The sequence below is a fragment of the Conger conger genome, chromosome 15, assembly GCF_963514075.1.
Source record: "Conger conger chromosome 15, fConCon1.1, whole genome shotgun sequence".
Classification (NCBI taxonomy): domain Eukaryota; kingdom Metazoa; phylum Chordata; class Actinopteri; order Anguilliformes; family Congridae; genus Conger; species Conger conger.
The window spans coordinates 19,022,764-19,043,654 of record NC_083774.1 but is presented as its reverse complement, the minus strand read 5'-3'; the positions used below and the strand labels follow the sequence as shown (position 1 = coordinate 19,043,654).

The 20,891-nt window shown below is 43.5% G+C and overlaps 2 protein-coding genes across 4 annotated transcripts; one reads left to right on the top strand and one right to left on the bottom strand.

Moving 5' to 3' along the window:
• The first annotated feature begins 234 nt into the window (after positions 1-234).
• On the top strand, positions 235-2,614 carry LOC133111876 (histamine H3 receptor-like). Of its 3 annotated transcripts, XM_061222507.1 has the most exons (4): positions 235-548; positions 699-719; positions 834-1,000; positions 1,235-2,614. In XM_061222507.1, the coding sequence occupies exons 1-4, from the start codon at positions 464-466 to the stop codon at positions 2,123-2,125; spliced, it is 1,164 nt and encodes a 387-aa protein (XP_061078491.1). In that variant the 5' UTR covers positions 235-463; the 3' UTR covers positions 2,126-2,614. The 3 variants fall into 3 exon arrangements, with proteins under 3 accessions (XP_061078491.1, XP_061078493.1, XP_061078490.1); XM_061222509.1 differs by lacking the exon at positions 699-719; XM_061222506.1 differs by having other exon boundaries at positions 235-719.
• A 1,764-nt stretch (positions 2,615-4,378) lies between these two features.
• LOC133111789 (vacuolar protein sorting-associated protein 35) lies at positions 4,379-19,601 on the bottom strand. Its single transcript, XM_061222374.1, has 17 exons — positions 19,505-19,601; positions 16,445-16,543; positions 16,223-16,319; positions 15,633-15,756; positions 14,965-15,147; positions 14,457-14,670; positions 13,802-13,885; positions 13,091-13,200; positions 12,899-12,995; positions 12,114-12,262; positions 11,600-11,807; positions 10,359-10,514; positions 10,059-10,181; positions 9,416-9,595; positions 8,780-9,019; positions 7,631-7,774; positions 4,379-6,139 (listed from the first exon to the last, which is right to left on the bottom strand). Exons 1-17 carry the CDS (start codon positions 19,505-19,507, stop codon positions 5,960-5,962), a joined length of 2,391 nt encoding a protein of 796 aa, XP_061078358.1. The 5' UTR covers positions 19,508-19,601; the 3' UTR covers positions 4,379-5,959.
• Between the last annotated feature and the right edge of the window lie 1,290 nt (positions 19,602-20,891).

The following is a 20,891-nucleotide window of genomic DNA, read 5'->3' as shown; positions in this document are numbered from 1 at the left end:
TATACTGTATTATAGAGCCGAGTGTAGGTTTTTTCACCATTCCTAGGCAACAGCACGAAAGCCACTAAACGTCAAAAAATATTTTTTGAAAATGTATTCGTCATGCTAATCTTAACTCCTTGTTCATAAGCAAAGCGGTCTACTTAAACCGCGCACACTCAATCGACCCCATCGCCTCACAAACAACCAATAAACAAACAGCCAGTTTTCTCCAATGTGCAAATAATTTACCATTTACATTTAACACATCTCTCGTGTGATTTTGTCTTGTGATAACCCAGAATTCTGATGGACTTCCACAAATCATATTTTAGCATACAGTATCTGGGTCAGTCAAGCGATAGGCTATTGGTTTTGAGTGAGACGATGATGTTTAGGGAACCTTCAAACCCATGCAATCAGATTTCCCTGGCGCATCGTTGAGTCACCGCACCTGCACAGCCGTTCTTTCACGAAACAAGGAATGGACAGGCTTAGAATGAACCAATCTTCGTTTACTGCTGGGAATATTTCGACATTCGACATGGAAAACCGACGCGCTCAATATGGTAATTTCTCTTTGTTAACTTCAGTTTGTTTGAGCGTGCTTATGACACTCCTAGTTTTTGCCACCGTGCTCGGCAATGCACTTGTTATTTTGGCGTTTGTTGTGGAGAAAAGTTTGCGCACTCAAAGCAACATCTTCTTTTTAAATTTAGCCGTAGCTGACTTTCTAGTGGGTAAGTATCGTTAAGATTATAATTGATTTGACATTTTCTTATGTTGTAAATGCCTGCAAATGTCGTCTTGACATCACAAAACCATGCTGTTTTTATTTATTTATTATTATTTAGGGGGGTTTTGCATCCCCGTATATATCCCTTATGTGCTAACGGGAGAGTGGAGACTTGGAAGAGGTATTTGCAAGCTGTGGCTCGTCATCGATTACCTGCTCTGCACAGCGTCTGTCTTCAACATAGTGCTCATCAGCTTCGACAGGTTCCAGTCCGTTACGAGAGCAGTAAGAGAAAAAGAAAATGAACGTTTTCCTTTACAAAACAACAAAACCAATTGTATGTTAACTTCCTATTACTAATACAAATATTATTTTTTAATTTTGTATTATTATTATTATTATTATTATTATACATGCTTTATCTAAATATATAAAAAAGGGGGTTAAGGAAGAAAACAGCTACAACTGGAAATTTCCTGTTTAATTCAATGAAATCGGTGTCCTTTCTCTTTGTATTAGATGAGTGACAGGTGCCAGAAAGGTGTCACTCGGGAGGCACTGCTGAAAATGGCGTGTGTGTGGCTGGCTGCGTTTCTACTGTACGGGCCTGCCATCATTAGCTGGGAGTACATTGCTGGTGGGAGTGTGGTGCCAGACGGCGCATGCTACGCAGAGTTCTACTACAACTGGTACTTCCTGATGACAGCCTCCACGGTGGAGTTCTTCACCCCCTTCATCAGCGTTACCTACTTCAACATCAGCATCTACATCAATATTAGAAAGCGCAACTTGATGAGGGTGGGCAAACCAAACGGCAAACCAAACGGAGAGGGGCAGAGGGAGAGCGGGGTGGAACTGCAAGGCATGGTCCAGGGAGAGAAGCAGAGAGTGTTCTTCATCAGCCCCACAGCCCCAGGGAGGAGAGCTGCAGGGGCCAGGAGCTCCAGTCTCCCCTGTGCAAACGCCTTGGCGGGACCAGGCGGGAGGAAGACCAGGCTGCTGGACCTGCCCCCCCTCCAGCTGGAGGATCTGGTCCGGAGGCAGGCGGACCGGCGCTGCAGAACCGCAGAGCAGGGCCCTGGCAGGTCCAACATGGCCGACGCCAACATGGGCACCTGCTTCCGCCTCTCCAGGGACAAAAAGGTGGCCAAGTGCCTGGCGGTAATCGTATGCGTGTTTGGGCTGTGCTGGGCACCCTACACCCTATTGATGATCATCAGGGCGGCATGCCACGGTCAGTGTGTCCAGCAGTATTGGTATGAGATGTCCTTCTGGCTGCTGTGGATAAACTCCTCCATCAACCCAGTGCTCTACCCTCTCTGTCATGCCAGCTTTAAGAGAGCCTTCATCAAACTGCTGTGTCCCTCTAAGATCAAGGTACAGCCTCTACACATGGAGCACAAATGCTGAGGAACATTTTGAGGGGCAAAATGCCCATTTACGGATTAAGCCTTAGACTGAATGTGATTAGGATTTGACGTTTTTGTCACATATCGTTCACTTCTAGAAGGAATGCATTCTTAAAACTGTGCGCAGAGAAATGGGAACCATAGGGCTCGTACTAGCAAACAGCAGCCTGAGCAATGCCGTGAAGTGATATCATTGAGAATACGAACTGCTGCCAGAACATTCCCTTTTATTTGGGGGTTTGACACTGTTCATTGTAAAGAAATAGCCTGTCAGGTATCACGTCCGTTTGGTGTTCTGGTTGGTTGTGTGCATCTATTCTAAGAGTCAGTTATTCCTATTCAGCCATATATATGTATTAAAATTCTGTATAACATTTCAATGGCCCCGTATCCAAAAGCTCTTGAAAGTGGTGTGTAGTTTGTGCCTTGTCATGGTCAAATTCTATATGAAATAAACCTTTTCAGGGGCAAATAAACCCACATTTCCAAATTTGAATTGCTTTCTGACTCCTCACAATGCAGCTACAACTTGATGAAATCTAATATCGAAAGTAACACACTGAAAATTCAATTTCCATCAGTCGTCTACAAAACTGAATTTTTGAAGCACAACACGTCAATCCAGGATGATTGATTACAGAGCTGTGCCTTATTCTGCAGTCTGGTATCAAACTGATAACGCTAAAAGCATTTGGTGTGGTTGGCAGCTCTGCATGCTGACAAAATAACTGGCTGCAATGTCACGGATTGCAACATGCTCATTTGAGCTTTCCTAAATATCGACCAGGTTAAAATTATGCCTGGGCTGTCCAAACTGAGAACAAAAAGAAAATAGCAATGTTTATTATCTTGTCAACAGTTCTTTCCCAAGTCACTCTGGTGAATGGTGACTGCCAAAAGCCTAAATTGTATATTGTAGTTTTAAAAACTATGCACAGCCCAAGAGCAGAAATGGTGTAAATCAATGCAGAAATCAAATTAAAAGGAAGGATTGTAGGAATAGTACTTGAATGCTGAAGTACTCAAGTGCTCAATTACTGAAAAGTGCTTGCTACTCAAAATATTCTAATTTATTGAAAGCAGCACAGCCAAAGCACATAGGTAAAACAAATGGCACATTCACTGTATGTTCTAGCACACTTCACTTACTAACACAACCCGGTTCATCCTGAGAAAACCACTTATCAGAGATTCTCACTGAAGTTTGTTTTCCTTCTTTTTCCACCCCTCCCAGTTTGTATTGACCAATCATATTGAACAGACAAGCTCTCCTCTGAAACAGCTGCTTGTCTACAGCTGCAGTCTAAGAGTAGAGCTCCCACAGACATGAGTCAGAGGAAGACTCTTCACATGCAGCTCAACAGGGAGACCACGGGTCTATGAGAAAATTGATCGAAGCCTGATGGGGTGGTTTGATCGGCACAGATACTCTCGTAGTGCGAGCCCGTCAACAACTCAATCAGGAGCCTCATGACGTGGGCCTTGAGACGTCGGGGACGCCCCGATTATTTCAAACGGGTTTGATTTTTATCGGAAAAACGTTGCTGGAATCCTGCAGTGTGATCCCGTCGCAGTCAAATCATTAAACATGCGCATCATTACCACAGAACTGCAAGAAAATTGTGACAGTTGTTAAATGTGAGCTGCTCACGGATGTTAGGATTTAAAAAGTTGTGTAGTATGAGCCCAGCTTAAGGAATTTATCTTTTTTGCCAAGAAAAGTACTTTCTTTTTGGCAAAACAAAAGTGAAAAGATTTCCTTCGCCCCCTCAACTGTAAAGACTGCAAATGATTTGTCATTACATTACATTAATGGCATTTGGCTCTTATCCAGAGTGACGTTCAGTTGATTAGACTAAGCAGGAGACAATCCTCCCCTGGAGCAATGCAGGGTTAAGGGCCTTGCTCAAGGGCCCAACGGCTGTGCGGATCTTATTGTGGCTACACCAGGGATCGATCCACTGACCTTGCCTGTCCCACTCATTTACCTGAACCACTATGCTACTACAGGCCCCCCCTCATTAGCCAGATATGTTTTAACATGGCTATGGTAAGATCTGATAATATACTGTTGATACCCAATGTACTAGTTTTATTACATAGAACATGGTTCAGGATAAGGAACACAAATTTATATTTTATAGCATTTAAAATGTTGGACCAGATGACTCAAACTTCACCCACATTAAATTGTGTATTTGGTTATGAGTAATACTATCCCTCCACATTCTGATGTAACACAAAATAAAGGCAGTTCTTTCAAATACTCATGTTTAATAGTCATATTTGAGATCTGAATGCCCCACTCTCTTTAACGGCCCAAAGCCACAAATTAAAGAGCTGAACCACAGATATTGTTATATATATACCATTATCACTCTAAGGGTCAAACGATGAACACAATTTAGTCCATTTCATCCCTCCTTACCTACGGTGGGGTACAGTCTATACATACAACCTTGTGTACATGTGGCACATTTTCACCCGTTTAAAAGAACTTGGAGACCGAGTGGTTTTCTCAAATAAAATTGGGAGAAATCCCATTCATCCACATGCATATAGCTGTGCTGATGACAGAAAAACCACATTTGGGTAACACAACCCAAATAAACATGGAGAAAATATATATTTTTATATTTTTAAACATTTCATTAGGTTGAAAATAAAGCACACGGCCAATTTAAAACGAGTTTTGATGATTTACAAGATATTCCTGGTATAAATTAAAAATGAGTTAATTTCAGACACTGTATCCACTTATAGGTTGTCTGAATCGCACGGGTTGTACGGAACACACTGATGAGTGCGGTAGAATTACTAAATGTCCTGAATAGAAACGACAGAGTCAACATTTATGATGACAAAAAATCTGCAATAAAGAATTTAACATACAATGGAGTACATTTATATTGTCATTCAATATTAACACTTCATTTTGACATTTAAACTACTTGGCAGCATAAAGGAATTAATCTATGATTAATAGCAATCAATTGTTTATTTGTGCAAATGATGTGATACGGATGATCTTTAATTGTTTTCTTTTTTACTGGTTTACAGTTAGGTTATGCATAAACTATGTAGAGGAACATCCCCCCCAACTCCCACCCCCCAAAAAAAGAAAACCAGTCCCTCTTCCAATTGAGGTGGATATTTGCAAGATGGTGGAACTTAGTCTAGTTACCAATGCCAAGATAATGCCAAGATAATCACAAGGGACTGCATATGGCTCCTGTTAACAGCTGATCCAGTTACATATCTATACATACAGGCACACACATACACAGATGCATGCATCAGTGCATTCTTAATCATCGTTAGACAAATAAAAATGGGTGTTTCCTAAAAATTTTAACCAAAACCAGAACAACCACAAAACACAGATGAGTGACGTTGCCACCCCCATATTAATAATGGTAATATTTCTCCGGTCGTTGAGTGACAGACACGTCTCTGCTGGTGCCACCGTGGACCACCCAGCAGTGCCTGGACTATACAGAAGCGAGGATACGGAACATAAAAACGGTTACTGGAATAAAGGGACGCCCCCTGGACACAGTCTGATGGAGACCACAGGACCACGCGTATACAGCGTAAACGGATCTGGAATGATGGTGCCAAACGAGTGCTAAGCAGTGTAGACTGGGCACCTCGTATTCTGGGCACCTTGAAAAGGCCCGCTCTATGGGAAAGAGAACCTAGCGCTAGGATAGCGAGGCTGTGGTTAAAAAAGAGGAAGAGTAAAGATGGAGGACAGGGAGAAGCGTGGGGGGGCTTGGCGGTTACCGCCGGATGGAATGGCCGGTCGTGCACGGGGGGGGGAGTGGGGGGGGCCCTACAGGACCAGGCCCTCGTAGTTGGGGCCCTCGGACTCGGGCGACTCCCTGCGCACGCGCAGGTGTTCCAGTGTGTTGTGGAAGTGTTTGTTGATCTGCTCTGTCTCCTCGCTGGCTTCCAGGTTCGGGAGATCTTCCCGGATCTTCTGGATCAGCTGGTTTAGCACCTGGACAGTCACCTGCAGCAAAGCCAGCAAACACTCAAGTCATTAACCAGCAAATGCGGTATTTATACATACATTCTTGGTCTACATAGTTTGAGGTTTTGGTTTAGAAAGCAGGCCAGGTTTCTGAAGTGGAAGAAGTGGGTCTGGTGAGCCAGTTGGCAGTAGCCTTCATATGATAGCAACTTGAATAAAACAACTGGCTCAGTAGCAGACAATAATGCGGGGGAGATGTTGGCCGCGTCCCAATACTCTAAAAACCCATCCTCCTTGCCTACACTCGTCTCCTCCCCTCATACTTCTAGATAGGAGAAGACCAGTGGAAAAAAAGGAGGATACATAATTTCTAATGAGGTTTAAACTCAAGCCCTGACTAAACATTGCATCGTATGACAGCAAATGCAAAGCGTCGGCAGTGAGAGAAGTCATTAATGACCAATTAATGTCCATCCAGTACCTCTAACTTTAATTGGCTAGATAAATCGCTTCCCACTGCCATTCTTATGTGCAATGAACATTCTTGCACCAAATGGCTGTTAAGATTCAGGTGGGTGGTACTTCTCACATTTGGCGCCTGCTTCCCCCTACCTAAAAAGTCACTTCAGATCCCTTGAAAGAGGCTTGAAAAGCAACCATTTATTGTAATTGTAATTTTTGTAATTATGATAATTACCACACCTACTACAGGATATTTTGTAAGTATAATTCCTTCCATTTTCATAAAAACCTGGTACAAGTCATGTACACAATCCATTTCAGCATACAGTGACAAGGTAATAGTGCTCCACTGCGACATTGTGGTGGGGAAGCTGTTGCTAACGAGAGACTACGAACCAGGCAGGCTTATACGGCTATAAATATTGGTCTAATTCACATCTAAGTGTTTTAGAGTATGAGTCAATAAACAACCAGAATCATGAACCACATTCCTCAGGAGATAAACTACTGGAAGCAGAGGCCTCTTCCCTGTGTTCTGTTCCGGAACACGGCAAGTTTAAATTAGCCAACAGTCAAAGGGCAACAGATCATCACAATGCTGAATTTCATTAAAAAAGTACCCCACTGCCAAGAAATAAAACCATGGAATGAAATAAGGAATAAAGCCATGGTTGAATTTCTTTGTATTGCGCTGTTAAAAAAAGCTGGCCTGTGTGCCATTATCCTGACTCCCTGACCTTAGCCCCACGCTCATGCTTTCAGAAAGCCCAAGCCTCATTAATGCCCAGTAATGCACTGCTCCGCCAGCCCAGAGGGAAGGGAAGTATCCCTGCAGCCCTGATAATGAGCAAAGCGTGTGTCCAGAGCAGACCAGTTCACCTCTCACCCCTCCAACCCCTCTCCGCATTAATCTATATTGCTCAAGTTCCATTCCTGTTCGCTCACGAACCCCGACTCCGCTCTATGTCCTTACAGCAAAGGCACGTCTGGCAACCGCTTTCCCATAAAGCACCTGTCTACACCAGCGGCTCTACGCTGCGCTGCCCCCCCGCGTGAGAGAACCCGTACCGCGTCGTTCTCCTTCTCGTAGAAGTAGATGTATCTGTTGAGGATCTCGATGAAGAGCTGGACCTGCAGTGACGGATCCATGCACTGGTTGGCGATTTTCAGAGCTTTCTTCAGACACTCCATGACTCTCTTTCCATCACGTATCTGAGGGGACATTCAGAACAAACACACAGACAGCGTTTACTCTCCCCACCATGGGTCGCAACACTGCCCAGAACATTTCAAACGCTCTAATAAATTGTGTGGTTGGGTCACCACACGGACGACAACAATTTCACAGGTTGCTGCTCTTCTCTCAATCCCAGAAATAAGCACGCCCAATCCCCTTATACGTTTCAGTTATCCCAAAACCAATAACTTCCACAGTGTGTCAGGGCTATATAATGTAACCAGCACTGTCCTAATGCATTCTGGGATAACAGAACACAGACAGGGAGATGCATTCAGTGGCACCACCCACCAGTAGAAATGTAAACATTTCCCTTTCAGAATGCATTCACATCACTGAACCACAAACTAAAAATACTCCAGAACAAACAAACAGTCAGACCGTGACACATACAGATTAATTGCCAGTCTGAACAAGCTATATAAAGCATCCTACGACAAAATGAAAAAGCAGTGATACATGAAATGACTCAAATAGAGACGGATGCATTGCATCCATACATTAGGGCTCCTTATAGCGTCTGTTCAACCAAGGTGCCAATTATGCGCAGGGCTTTCCCTGCGTCGAAACAAACTTGGAATGAACCAATAGCCTAGATGGGGAGGGGCGGGGGCAATACCCTACCAAATTATGCATGCGTATAAATATGCATGTATATTTTAATGACACCCTGCCTTTTTTTCCCTGTACTGTTCCAAAGGTTCTCCCATCTACCATGATTCATGTGAATGCAGCATAAGGCATGAATCACAATTGAAAATGGCAATTGAAACATTTTCTCCCCATATTTGAGATTTTTACAGCGCACTGCAGAGGTCTCCTGAAGACTTCACAGAAACATAAGGAGACAACACACCGAGCGGACAGTGGTAGAAAAGCCAGGCCAACCGCAGTCGCTGTCACGCAAAGTCACGACCTAAGCCCTATTTCTAGCGAGGAAAAGCGATGTGGCTTTAACCGGCTCCCTCCCTCCCACGCACCTCCTCTCCGTTCTTGTCGGTGTTGTGGCCGGACCAGAAGAGGTGGGCACAGATGCTGACCGCGCGGCATTGGTCGGGCTTCTTCAGGAGCTTGGAGGCAGCCAGCGCGCACTGCGTCCGGAGGGGCTCGTGGTTCTCCTCGCTGAAGCACTTGGTCCTCTCGAACGTGCCGATGATCAGCGTGATGGCCGCCAGCTGGGCCTTGGAGTCGCTGATCTCGTCTTCGTACAGGGAGAACGCCTGGAGGAGGGGACGTCAACCGAGCGTTAATCCACCCCAGCTATCAGCTCGATAACCCCGAAACAGTGACACATACAGATAACCCCTCGTCCTGTAGAGCTGCAGAGTGTGCTGGCTATTGTTGTTACTCAGCACTTAATTGATCAAATCAAGCAGATGATGCGACAGGTAACACACCTCACCTGGTTGGTTTCTCGGGTCTGAACTGGTTGCTCGGGTCTGAACTGGTTGCTCGGGTCTGAACTGGTTGCTCGGGTCTGAACTGGTTGCTCGGGGCTGAACTGGTTTCTCGGGTCTGAACTGCTTGCTGATATTGAAACACAGGCCCGCACACCCTGCGGCTCTCCGGGACCAGGAGCGAGGACCACCGTGGCTAACCCCCCGCATGTGACGTACCTGAGACATGAACTCGTACGCCACCGTCTCATGGTTCTCAAAGCCAATTTGGCCGGCCGCCAGCGCCCCCTGGAGGAAGAGCCTGAGTGGGAGCTCCGCCAGCTCAGCCTTGATCAGAGCGCTGATGGTCTGGTGAGCGAAGGAGAAGATCTTCTGGCACTTCTTCTCCCACTTGTCATCCTGAATACAGTTCAGACTTTCAGACACGTCTATATAAAGACACTTCCGCAAATAGGGTTTATTATTTTTGACAAACTGGTCTGGAACAGACATAAAAAAAAAAGCTGCCAATTTGTCAAACACTTTAAGAGTCCAAAGTACCATGCAGCATAGTCTGTGAAAAAAGGGAACATATGAAACTCCACAGCATCCTCACAAAAAGTTACATACAATAAGAAATATACTGCAGATCCACTCAAATTTAAAACACAGATGAGAAATAGTTTTTTACATTTTGTGAGAGTACTACATTTCTGTAGGTAAAGCAGTAAGCCAGCATAATGAACCATAACTGCTGCTGTATATGACTCGAGACTGGTGTTAAAAACCATTAGCTGTTTATTCCCCACAAACCAAATTAAAAGACCTTGCACGCTTACTGAAGTTATTAAAGCGTGAGTTAAAGTGTGGGGGTGACACCCACCGTCTTGGAGTTCTCTTTGTAGCGGAAAGCCAGCTGATACGCAGCAAAAACCAAAGGTGGCAGTGTGTAGCGGATCCTCTGGTTCCCACCTGCTCCAAAGTGTTTCCTGGCTGTATTTAAAATCTAACAAACAGGGAATTCAAGGTTAACCTCAATTGAGCCAATGACAGTGAAACACTAAAATTTTGAGTTTTCACAAACACAATTACACACAAAGAACCATCCACATCATGACACTTATTTTCATCATCATAGCAAACAGCAGATCTCAGGTCAGTGGTGCATTTAGGAGGCGCTCACTAAGTACTGCTGGTCCGGGTCCTCCGAGCGGAGCAGGTGGATGAAGCGGCCCACCAGACTCTGCTCCTCGGCAAAGTCCTCAGGATCAGGGTCCTCCGCAGGCTGGTCAGGCTGATCTTGGATCAGCGTTGACACCAGGTTAAGGATGGCATCCACCTAGAGGGGAAAAGGAGAGAACATTGTTGAGTTCAATCAAGTGTTACTAAGTTCATATAATTCAATCACCTCATATGAAAGAACTATTGTTCTCCAAATATTGTGACCTGTTCTGGTGGAAATTAAGCTGAAATCCAGGTTTGCTGAAAACAGAATGGATGGCTTTCAGAAACCTTCTGAACTCAGCATATACCATGCCTTCCTAACAGCCATACTAATCTAGAACTACCCATCAGTGAACCAGTTTTACTTTACATTTATTTTTAGCAGTTTTCTTGTAACAAAGCTTTTGGAGACTAAGGTTATATGGATCTCCAAATTCATCCGTATTCAGTTTCGGTCTGGTTCCTTGTTTTATATCTCGGACACGCACACTAGCACTTACACACGAGGTAACAATCAACCGAACCTGCTGAAAAACAACCAAATGATACAGTACAGTCTGTATGTACTGGTTTTAATTTCTATCCTTCTGGCTGCAGTCCAGCACATTGGACTGCACTATGCCTGCCGAATGTTTTATCCAACTGTGACTCATGTTTCACCTTCAAAAACTGCAACCAGTAAGACAGAAAAAACCTGGGCATGCACCCACACACAAATACCCCACACACACAGCCCACAAACACACAATTATCTTTACACATGCAGCTTTCAGAATGGAGCGTCTCTCATTTTGCAGTTTGGCTGGCAAGGACAGGGAATTCAACAGCTTGCATCAAGAATCCCTTCAATCTTTGTTCGACGTTGTCCAGCCAAGCAGCATATGAGCATATCATTCATACAGCATTGCACGCTTGTTACAATAACATATACTAATGGATGAATTCATATTTTCAAAGGACACAAACTCCCAGAGCAATGTGTTGCTGATTTTGAGCAAGCCGTCTATGAACCGAGACACAGGTAAGTATCTTTTTCCACAACTTGTTAAATTCCTAGGGAATTGTCAGTTCTACACGAGACAGCAAACATAGTAAATGATGATGTCAATTTGAAATGAGTCTGCAATCATATGTATAGCGAATTAGGTAAATTCTGCATACTCGTGCAGGAAAGAATGCAAAGCCAGATAGAAAGGTCACCTGTTCTTGTGCTATGATCTCTGTGCTGTAGTCCAAGGTGTTGCTCAGGACATAACAGCTCATGCTCTTGCGGGATTCATAGTCAAAGTACTCAAAGAGAGGGTGGAAATGTTTGAGCTGAAGAACTGTCAGGATGTTATTGTAGGTATCCACAGGGATCTTCAGTAGTCTTGTTAATTCTTTTGACACGGCGCTACTGGTTGCAATGCTTCGGAAAGAGAAGAGATGATATCAAAATTAAAGTCTGACAATGAATCTGAAAATTCAATTTGAAGAAACAGTCAGTGGAAAGCATTATTTGAATGTGAAAATGAATATTTAAAGTGACATTTTGTGGAATACATCAATAGGCCAAAAGCTCTCAATATGACATTTCCAGGATACAGCAGCACATATTTCTTGTGCACAAACTCCATGATAAAAATACTGTTTAGCAGAAGCATTAATAACCAGGACAAAAGGCCTGCTGACCAGAAGCCCCCAGCTCAGAGAAAGGATTCTCAGAGAGACTCACTGCTCCAGGTTTAGCTTGTTGAAGATCTCTACAGTGCTCTCTAAAACTTTGTCCACATAGTCCACTCGGTCAGGGTAACACTTCATGGCCAAGTTGATGAGAGACACTTGCAGAGAGACCACATCCTCTGAAGGCATATCCTGTCGTGACTGGAGACAACCAAGAACGACTATTATCAGAAACTCCACATTTCTACTTCTGAACATCTAATTAAGCAGTGAACTAATACAGTACACACATAAGCACAACATACTTTTTCACACTGTTGTTAATGGAAAACTTCATGGGCCACAATCAACAACCAATATTAGCCTGGCCATATTTGCCTATGGTGGTTCTGTCATTTACAGGCAAAGGCAAAGGCAAACTCCAACCAAGCGTCCACATTCAAATAAAATGTTTAACAAATTATTCAACTCCTAGGTTCAAAACGCCACTTTCTTAATAATAAATGTTGCATTAAACGGTTCACATGTCACAATAAAATGACTCTGTGACATTTGTCATAATCCGAAAAGATAATGTCCATCATTAAATGTGCATTATTTTCTGCAATTCCAACTTGTGAAGTCATCTCAGGGGATTACTTTGTTCCAAGCTTTATATTTAAGAAAGTGACAGAGTAATAATTGTTTACCACCCACATATTGACCTTAAGAGGTTCAAGTTTCTTATTTTTGTCAATTCTTACAGAACGCAACATCAAACTTTTTCCATTAGTTGACATGATTGCGCATCAAATTATCACATATTTTAAAATGTAAAAAACAAGAACATCCTCCTACCTGTATAACTGTAGCTACTTGTTGTGAGAATATGTCAAATAATTTAATATCGGCAGGGATGCCAGGACCATCTTCTCTGTGAGCGAATAAAGCTAATCTGTAGAGGGAAATTAACACGCACAGTTACTACGTCGGTTCGCTGAACGAAAGTAGGAAACTTTTGACAGAAAGCAGGGAGTAGCGGTACAGTGCCTGTCAATGAGAGCGATGATGATATTCTTCACGTTCACGTGCTGATGTAGCTCGGCGCAGGAGCGGAGAAAAGGGTTCAGCGTCTGGAGGTGGAACTCGTCAGGAAAAACCTGCCACAGAGAAGGCAGCGCTCACACACCTGGCGCTAGCTTTCAGCTCACCACATCAACCTGCATTACCGTACTCTTAAGTCCACTTTCAAAGCATTCTCTTCGTGAGACTACCCTAAATGTACTTACTCAACACACAGAGGAGCACTAAAGTACATGCACAAATCCACATGCTCCAGCCACGGTCATAATGAGTGGCAGCTGCAGTTATTAAAGCAGGAACGAAGGTCGGTGTAGAGCTGAAGAGCGGAACATTCACACATGCAGGGATAAAGCTAGTCAGAGAATGAAAGCTGCTTATTAAACAGCAGCTTTTAGCGTGACCCTTTTAATAGCAAGGAGAAGTGAGAATACTAATTTTGTATATGGGTAATTAACAGAGCAAGTAAGCCCCACGCAGTTCAACTGATGGCTGGTAGAATTGATACTGTGAAAACACCCACTTTAATGAAAGTTCTTGGTAAATATTGGCTAGGTATTCAGGAGAGAACTCATACACATAGTGCACAGCTGCTCCAAGTGGCAGGAGCGTGGCTTTTTCTACCATATTGGTCTGCTTGGTGTCCCAGTGGACAACCCCATGGATGAAAGAGTTGCCTACCTGTATAATACATTCCATAAGGTACTCCTGAGCCAGAGAATCCCTGCAGTTCACCACCTGCTCCAGGACTCCAGACAGTACAATCTGAAACATGAAATCAAGCACTTACTGTTAGACATTTCAGCTTCAGCTTCCTACCTTAATGCACATCCAGAGGGGTAATATTACTACATTTACAGGCGATTCAAAATGAGGACAAAGTTTATTTGATCGAGCATGTTTCACCTTTTCCTTTGAACAATTCCGTACAAATTCTATGCATTTACTTACTTGAGCCCAAACTGCTCGATGCTCAAAAGCTCTGTAAAGTAGGTACTACACTTGATACATGAACAATGAGGGGTGGTGACAGTCGGATGATGAAATACGGATATTGTCCTGTTTACAGAGAAGGACAGCAAAAGAGGCATAGTTTGCACATCAAAGGGCACGTCCGCATCTTTCACTAGCTCCTGAAAGAAGTACACCACTCAAAATATCAAGAGGGCAGTCCTCCAAAAAGCACAATCACCCATAGTCCCACAGGGCAGAAAACCAGACGCCTCTCCAAAAAGGATCATCATGTACTCTCAACCACTCCGTTGCTAGGAGTGCGGTTGAATTGTTCAGAGCTCAGAGCAGTGGTGAGTGATGCTTCTGGCCCATTAGCCCCCACCTGTTTGTACTTGTCCACGTTGACCCCCTCCAGTTGGCTGAGGCGCACCAGGTTGGTGCCCACCAGGATGCGGAGCTCTTGGCGCTCCTTCTCCCTCTTCTCCCGGTCCCGGCTGTGTCCCTGGTGCTGCATGCGCACCCACAGCTTGTTCATCTCCGCAAAGTTCAGCAGCACAAAGTCGATGGAGTCGTTGATGTCTCCCGTCGTCTCCTCCCTGCAAATGGAGTCCAGCCCGTTTCTCAACTGAACCGGAATTCATTCTAGACCTACCCAGCGCAAAATGAAAAACTGTTCATAATTTATCATGGGAAATTACATTTTATTCTACAGATTACAATTGGGTTGCTTTGCTTCCACAATCAAGGTGCATGCCTCAAGGGCTACTTTGTTCTAGACAGAAGTACAGAGGTGTAGTAAGAAACCGTTGGTTTTTAGATGTTTGTGGAAAACAGCCCCTGACTGACTGGGGAGGGGGGACAGGACAGAGAGCCCTAAGAGCGAGGCGTACTCAGGCTGCTCTCCGTCGTCTGGCAGAATGTTCCGGGTACACTGCAGCAGGTAGTTCCTCAGGAAGAGCCCTCGCAGCGGATGCTGGACCCCCCGGCACATCTCCACCAGATCCTTCAGGATGTCCTTCCGAGACTGGGGAAAGGACCGCACGTACACCACGCCCACGGTGATCAGCAAGTACCTGGGCATGGTGGAAGAAAGGAAAACAAGCAACATACATGACAGTAAGCACCTGAACAAAGGCAAGACCTTTTAAAAAGACTAATGACATTGATTTAAGGTACAAATGCAGGATTATTGCTCCGTTTCATTTAAATATACCATTTAGTTCTGCTAAATGATATAGAATTCCATTATAATTAAAGAAATCGAAATTCTCTTTTTCCTCAACCATCCGGTCCCCTCCAACCAATATCCTTCCGCGCAGCGGTGAGCATTCTTCTCCTTCGTCATTTACCGTCAATTAAACAAAAATTTCCTGTGGAAGATTTGTTCCACTCGGGTATACGTCATATTGTGGAAGCTAGCGTTTCAGCTCGTCTTTAATGATGGAGCGACAGAGGCATTCACACGGTCATATTGTGCTGCCGTTCCAACCTACGTCTTGTTTCGAAACATCTCATTAACATTTGACTGACAGCCTGCAGACAAGACACTGATACTCACAGCCTGGGGATGATGTTCCCAGCATACTGAACCAGCTCGTAGAGATCCGCCACCTTCCTGCCTTTCGCAAACTCGTCAGTCAGGTAGACCTCCAGGTAGTGCAGTTCATCAGAGATAGCCATGTCTACACTCAGAGTCAAGGGTTCACGTTTCATATCAGCCAAAAACCGTAGCATTTCTTAACATTAGCAGAAGTGAACCTCCTGATGGATATGCCCAAATGGTTGTGCAAGTATTCGCCAAATTGCAAGTGTAATACAGGTGAACCTGAAACACTATGTAGTGGGGTGACTGTGGAATTGATAGTGCTGACAGTTTTGAAACTGAACACTTTAATTTTGCACCCCCGTTCCATGACAATGCAATGCTTCCTAAGCCACACGGAGCCAAAAACTTTCCGTTTCAACTGCTTTGACCTTGAAGGCACAGTCTGGTGGATATTCTGGCACTGTTTTGCAGCATAATCCAAGCAGCGCTGACTCATTTTGAACCCAAAGCGCCTACTTCTTTACAGCAAATCTGAGGAGTGACGTACTCTTTTTGTGCATTTTGAGACGGTGGCTCAATACAGAAGTACACGGAATGGATACAGAGCTCATAGTAACTCTTTGGAGACAACATGGATGTCCTCAGCTCCCCGAGCATGTTGGAGGCATGTTTCAGGGCATCCATCAGCTTACTCTTGTCCTGCAGGAAAAGGCCAGGGGGACAGCACAATGACTCATTGGCTAAAACAAATAAACGGATAGGAAAATATTTGCGGTGAGGGACAGGTGCTTTTTACAGGAGGACAGTTGCAGAGGGGCTCGTACCAGGCAGCGTTTCATCTGAAAGGACTGGACCTTGACAGCCTGCACTGCCTCATCCAGCAGCTTTTCCTGTTCATCCTGGGGAGACTGCTGCGTAGTGGGCTGTGACAGAGAGAGACCAGCAGTGTGCTGCAGTCAACAGGGCAAGGACTGTACGGTGTGCTGCAGTCAACAGGGCAAGGAATGTACGGTGTGCTGCAGTCAACAGAGCAAGGACTGTACGGTGTGCTGCAGACAACAGGGCAAGGACTGTACTGCACTCTCAGTGTGGGACACCCCCAGAACCCCAGATGAGTCTTATTAACTCAGGGTCCCCACAACACGCAAGATACTTATACATGTAATAGGGGGCCTGTAGCGTAGTGGTTGAGGTACATGACTGGGACCCGCAAGGTCAGTGGTTCGATGCCCCGGTGTAGACACAATAAGATCCGCACAGGCCCTTAACCCTGCATTTCTCCAGGGGAGGATTGTCTCCTGCTTAGTCTAAACAACTGTACATCGGCTCTGGATAAGAGCGTATGCCAAATGCCATGAATGTAATGTAATATAGGCTCCTTCCCTCACCAATAACACAAAAGCCCCCAAAACATGCACAGACAAACATTGTTAGACCATCTGAAATTACACAGCCATGTTGTACAAGGGTTAGGGAACTGGGCTTGCAAAATATTTGGCTTCAGTACCCAGCTGGGGTGCTTCTGCTCCCTTGAACAGGGTGCTTAACCTGAAGAGCTTCAGAATATCCAGCTAATATGATCAATATTGCGTATGTAAAAATGTGTGCAAGTCCCTCTAGCAAAAGAACATCTGCTGAACGCCAAAATGAAGTGTTTGTCCTGCTGCTCTGTGAATGCCAAAAGCAAACACATATTCTCTTTACTACCGCTATACTATATAACTATATATACTACTATACAAGCTGCTCTTTTTATTGACTCCACCAACTGCTGGCTAGCCTATATTTCACTGTTACACATAGTCTGTATGTTCCAAATCAAAAAGAGCAGACCTCAACATTCAAATAACTGTGGCTAAATGACAAAATTTAGTAATACACTTTGCAGGACAGATGGAAGGGTAGGCAAGGCAGTCGCTTGGTTTGGTGAATTTGTCAATGATTTAGCCAATATCGCCAGAACAATGTACAGGTTAATCTGTAGGGGCGGCCTGTAGCATAGTGGTTAAGGTAAATGACTGGGACACGTCAGTGGTTCTACTCTTGGTGTAGCCACAATAAGATCTGCACAGCCATCTGCACAGCCATTGGGCCCTTGAGCAAAGCCCCTGCATTGCTCTGGGGGAGGATTGTCTCCTGCTTAGTCTAATCAACTGCACGTCGCTCTGGATAAGAGCATCTGCCAAATGCCAATAATGTAATGTAATGTTAATCTGGAGAATACAGTGTTTAGACGAAAAGATGTACCACACAGTAGGGCCCTTGGCATGATGTGAAAAACTGGTCAAGAACTACTTAGCCCTTTCAGGACTGAAATCCTTCCATCGGGCCTCAGTACTGAAACACAAGCATAGGAAATGCATGTCCTTTCAACACTAACTAGGTGATCCAGCAGAACTTTCCCCCAGAGACCTGATCTCAACTCAAATTCACACACTGTTGACATTCTGTCAGAAACTGCAACAAAAAAATTGAGCAGAAAGCATTTTGGTTAAGGGATCTAAATAGCCTACATCCTGAAAAATACTTGGGGTATGTGGTTTACCTCCAGGAAGTCAATGTCCTCAGGCCTAGCCGTCCAAAACACATACTCAATTTACAGACTATAGACTTTTTGCAGAGAACTTTGAGTGCACTGCCATGTGTATGAAGTAATACTTAATTGTCGACATATGCTAAAGTGCACTGAATTAAATAATTGACTCAATGTTCATAACATCCCTGAACAATTATTTTGCATGCAAATTTTAATTTTGCTAAACAATTTCTAATTAAAGATTTGTTTTATTCATACATTCAATTAAATAACTTTAGATCATTTTAAATTTTACATGCAATAAACTAAAATGTCAAGCCTTAACGTAGGTTATACCTTCTGCAATATGCCAAATTCCTGTTATCCCTAGTCGCAAATCTCGGGCTTTATCCACACATCTCATTAATCAGATAACGTTCCATATCGAAGAAACCACACATTCAATCGATACTGACACGTCTCCAGTGACATAGTCATGCATTTGCCAGCCAGCCACTAATGTCAGCCCTCTATCAAAACAGACACCCATTTCACGAAGGACCTCGCTAACTCAGCGAGCAATATTCAACGAATTATTTAGATGGATGCCACAGGTTCGGCTTCTAATATCCATTAAACATCTAGCCTAGCTACGGATTAACGTTACATAGTTTGCACGAATGACTAACAAGTAAGCTAGCTAACATTATATCACGCAGGATGGAAGACACCATCGTAATTTGCTAGCCTTATCCAGAACTACCATTAGCAACTTGCTAATAGTTAGCTTAGCAGCCTTAGCCATTATCCAATATTATTTTGTTTCAGGCAAACGGCAATGCCACAAGACCATGCGTTATTGCAAATAACGTAGACTCGGATGATACTTATGAATACGATGGACTAACTAGTTAACTAGTAGGAGCATTCACCAATCTAAAAATATGATCATGACATGATCATTGCCTTTAGCTAACGTTAGAGATAGCTAGCTACACATATGCAACTGCGCAACTAGCCACAGCGCTAATTGAACAAATTGCGTCGTATTACGTCGCTTCTGGGTTGCCGGTAATTTTCTAGCAATAGACAGACATCTTGTTCGTTCGTGAATTTACAAAATGCAAAGTATTTACATTGCTGACGTTGTTTTATTCCAAGAGGGAAATGACAGAAGCCAGGAAAACCAGGCCAGTCAAGTAAGTATGGGTTAGTCACTTCGCTAGGCCTTTTCGTACCACCCATCCCATTAAGAGATGCTGCAGACTTTGCTAACTCACTTCGCCTTCAGAAATCATGCGCAACACAAATAACAGAATTTCAGCATGCGTTAAAATATACATTTTCAAATATACTGAGGTACACTTACCATGATTATCAGTTTCAGGAAACACCAACTACCCCTTTCAAGCGGTTCTAGTCATGTGATTATTGCTTATCCTGCTACCTCTTTTCCACAGAGCCGCCTCATTGGTCAAACAAAAAACGTATGTGGGCAAGAGAAAAATATGAATGACAGTTGAGACAGCCAATCCAAAGACACAACTGAATAAATAACACGATCTGAAGCATTGGTCCTGAATGAATCACCAGAGTATTTGACCAATAAAAAAATAAAATAAAAAACATTTAATTTATTTAGCTACTTCAAATTCAGTGTTTTAGCATACCGATCTTGTTGACCAGCAACAAGAGGCTAAATTATTATATGCCTTTTTTTGTAAATAATTAATTCACCACGGCCAATGCTGTCATTTAGGGCAAAACGTCAAAATGGATATTGTGCCAATATGTTTTTTTAATTATTATTATTTTAATAGAAAAAGCATGATCCAGAAAAAATACATAGAGAATATAATCATGCAGTAAATGAATGTAGCTACATAGTGGGCTTTGGCACACCACAAAATATGTGTGAGAAATTGTTAAACAAAAATGGCATTTACTTGCCTGGATAATATCCACTCGGTGACCGTTTTTTTTTCGGTAGCCTAATTATTAGACTTATTTTGTAGACTTATTGGAATGCTGCTGCTGTAGCCCATCAAAGGTTTGTGTTCAGAGATTATCTTCTACATATGACTGTTGTAAAGTGTGAGTTGCTGTCACTTACCTGTCAGCTTCAACCAATCTGACCATTCTCCTCTGACCTCTCTCATTAGCAGGGTGTTTTCATCCGCAGAACTGCCACTGACTGGATGTTTTTTTTTTTCTATATATTTTTTTTTTTCTTGCATTCTCTGTAAACTCTAGTGGGTGAAAATCCCAGGAGATCAATAGTTTCTGAGGTCCTCAAGAAACCACGTCAGGCACCAACAATTATTCCATGGTCAAAGTCACTTATATAACATTTCTTGTCCATTCTTATGTTTGGTCTGAACAACAAGTGAACCTCTTGACCATGTCTGCATGATTTGATGCAGTAATTTGATTTCATGATTTTTTTATTTGATTTCATGATTTTTTGATGCTTTGATGCAGTAAATTTGCATTAACAAGCTGGAGTACAAGTGTAAAAATCTCTGAGTACAACTTGTACTATACAAGTATGGTGTATGCCTCATCAACTTGGCAGATGGCATATCTGATGCCCGTCCGTCTGCACTGCGCAGTCATATGGTAAGTGCAATACCAGAGTAGTGCATGGGGTGGCAGTACACATATAATATGCATATATACGTTGTAAAGGGTTTTATCCAGTCTCATAAGCATATGTGCATATCCTTGGGCAAAGAGTATTTATGCAAACACAAAGC

What these genes read in the sequence shown, in the direction of transcription:
- LOC133111876 (XM_061222506.1), top strand. Translation starts at nt 464, where the DNA reads ATGGACAGGCTTAGAATGAACCAATCTTCGTTTACTGCTGGGAATATT. An exon ending in CGTAGCTGACTTTCTAGTGG is followed by an intron (nt 720 to 833) that starts GTAAGTATCGTT and finishes ATTATTATTTAG; the next exon opens with GGGGGTTTTGCATCCCCGTA. An exon ending in TCCAGTCCGTTACGAGAGCA is followed by an intron (nt 1,001 to 1,234) that starts GTAAGAGAAAAA and finishes TCTTTGTATTAG; the next exon opens with ATGAGTGACAGGTGCCAGAA.
- LOC133111789 (XM_061222374.1), bottom strand. An exon ending in TTCAGATGAAACGCTGCCTG is followed by an intron (nt 16,320 to 16,444) that starts GTACGAGCCCCT and finishes CTTTTCCTGCAG; the next exon opens with GACAAGAGTAAGCTGATGGA. An exon ending in AAAGAGTTACTATGAGCTCT is followed by an intron (nt 15,757 to 16,222) that starts GTATCCATTCCG and finishes CTCTGAGTGTAG; the next exon opens with ACATGGCTATCTCTGATGAA.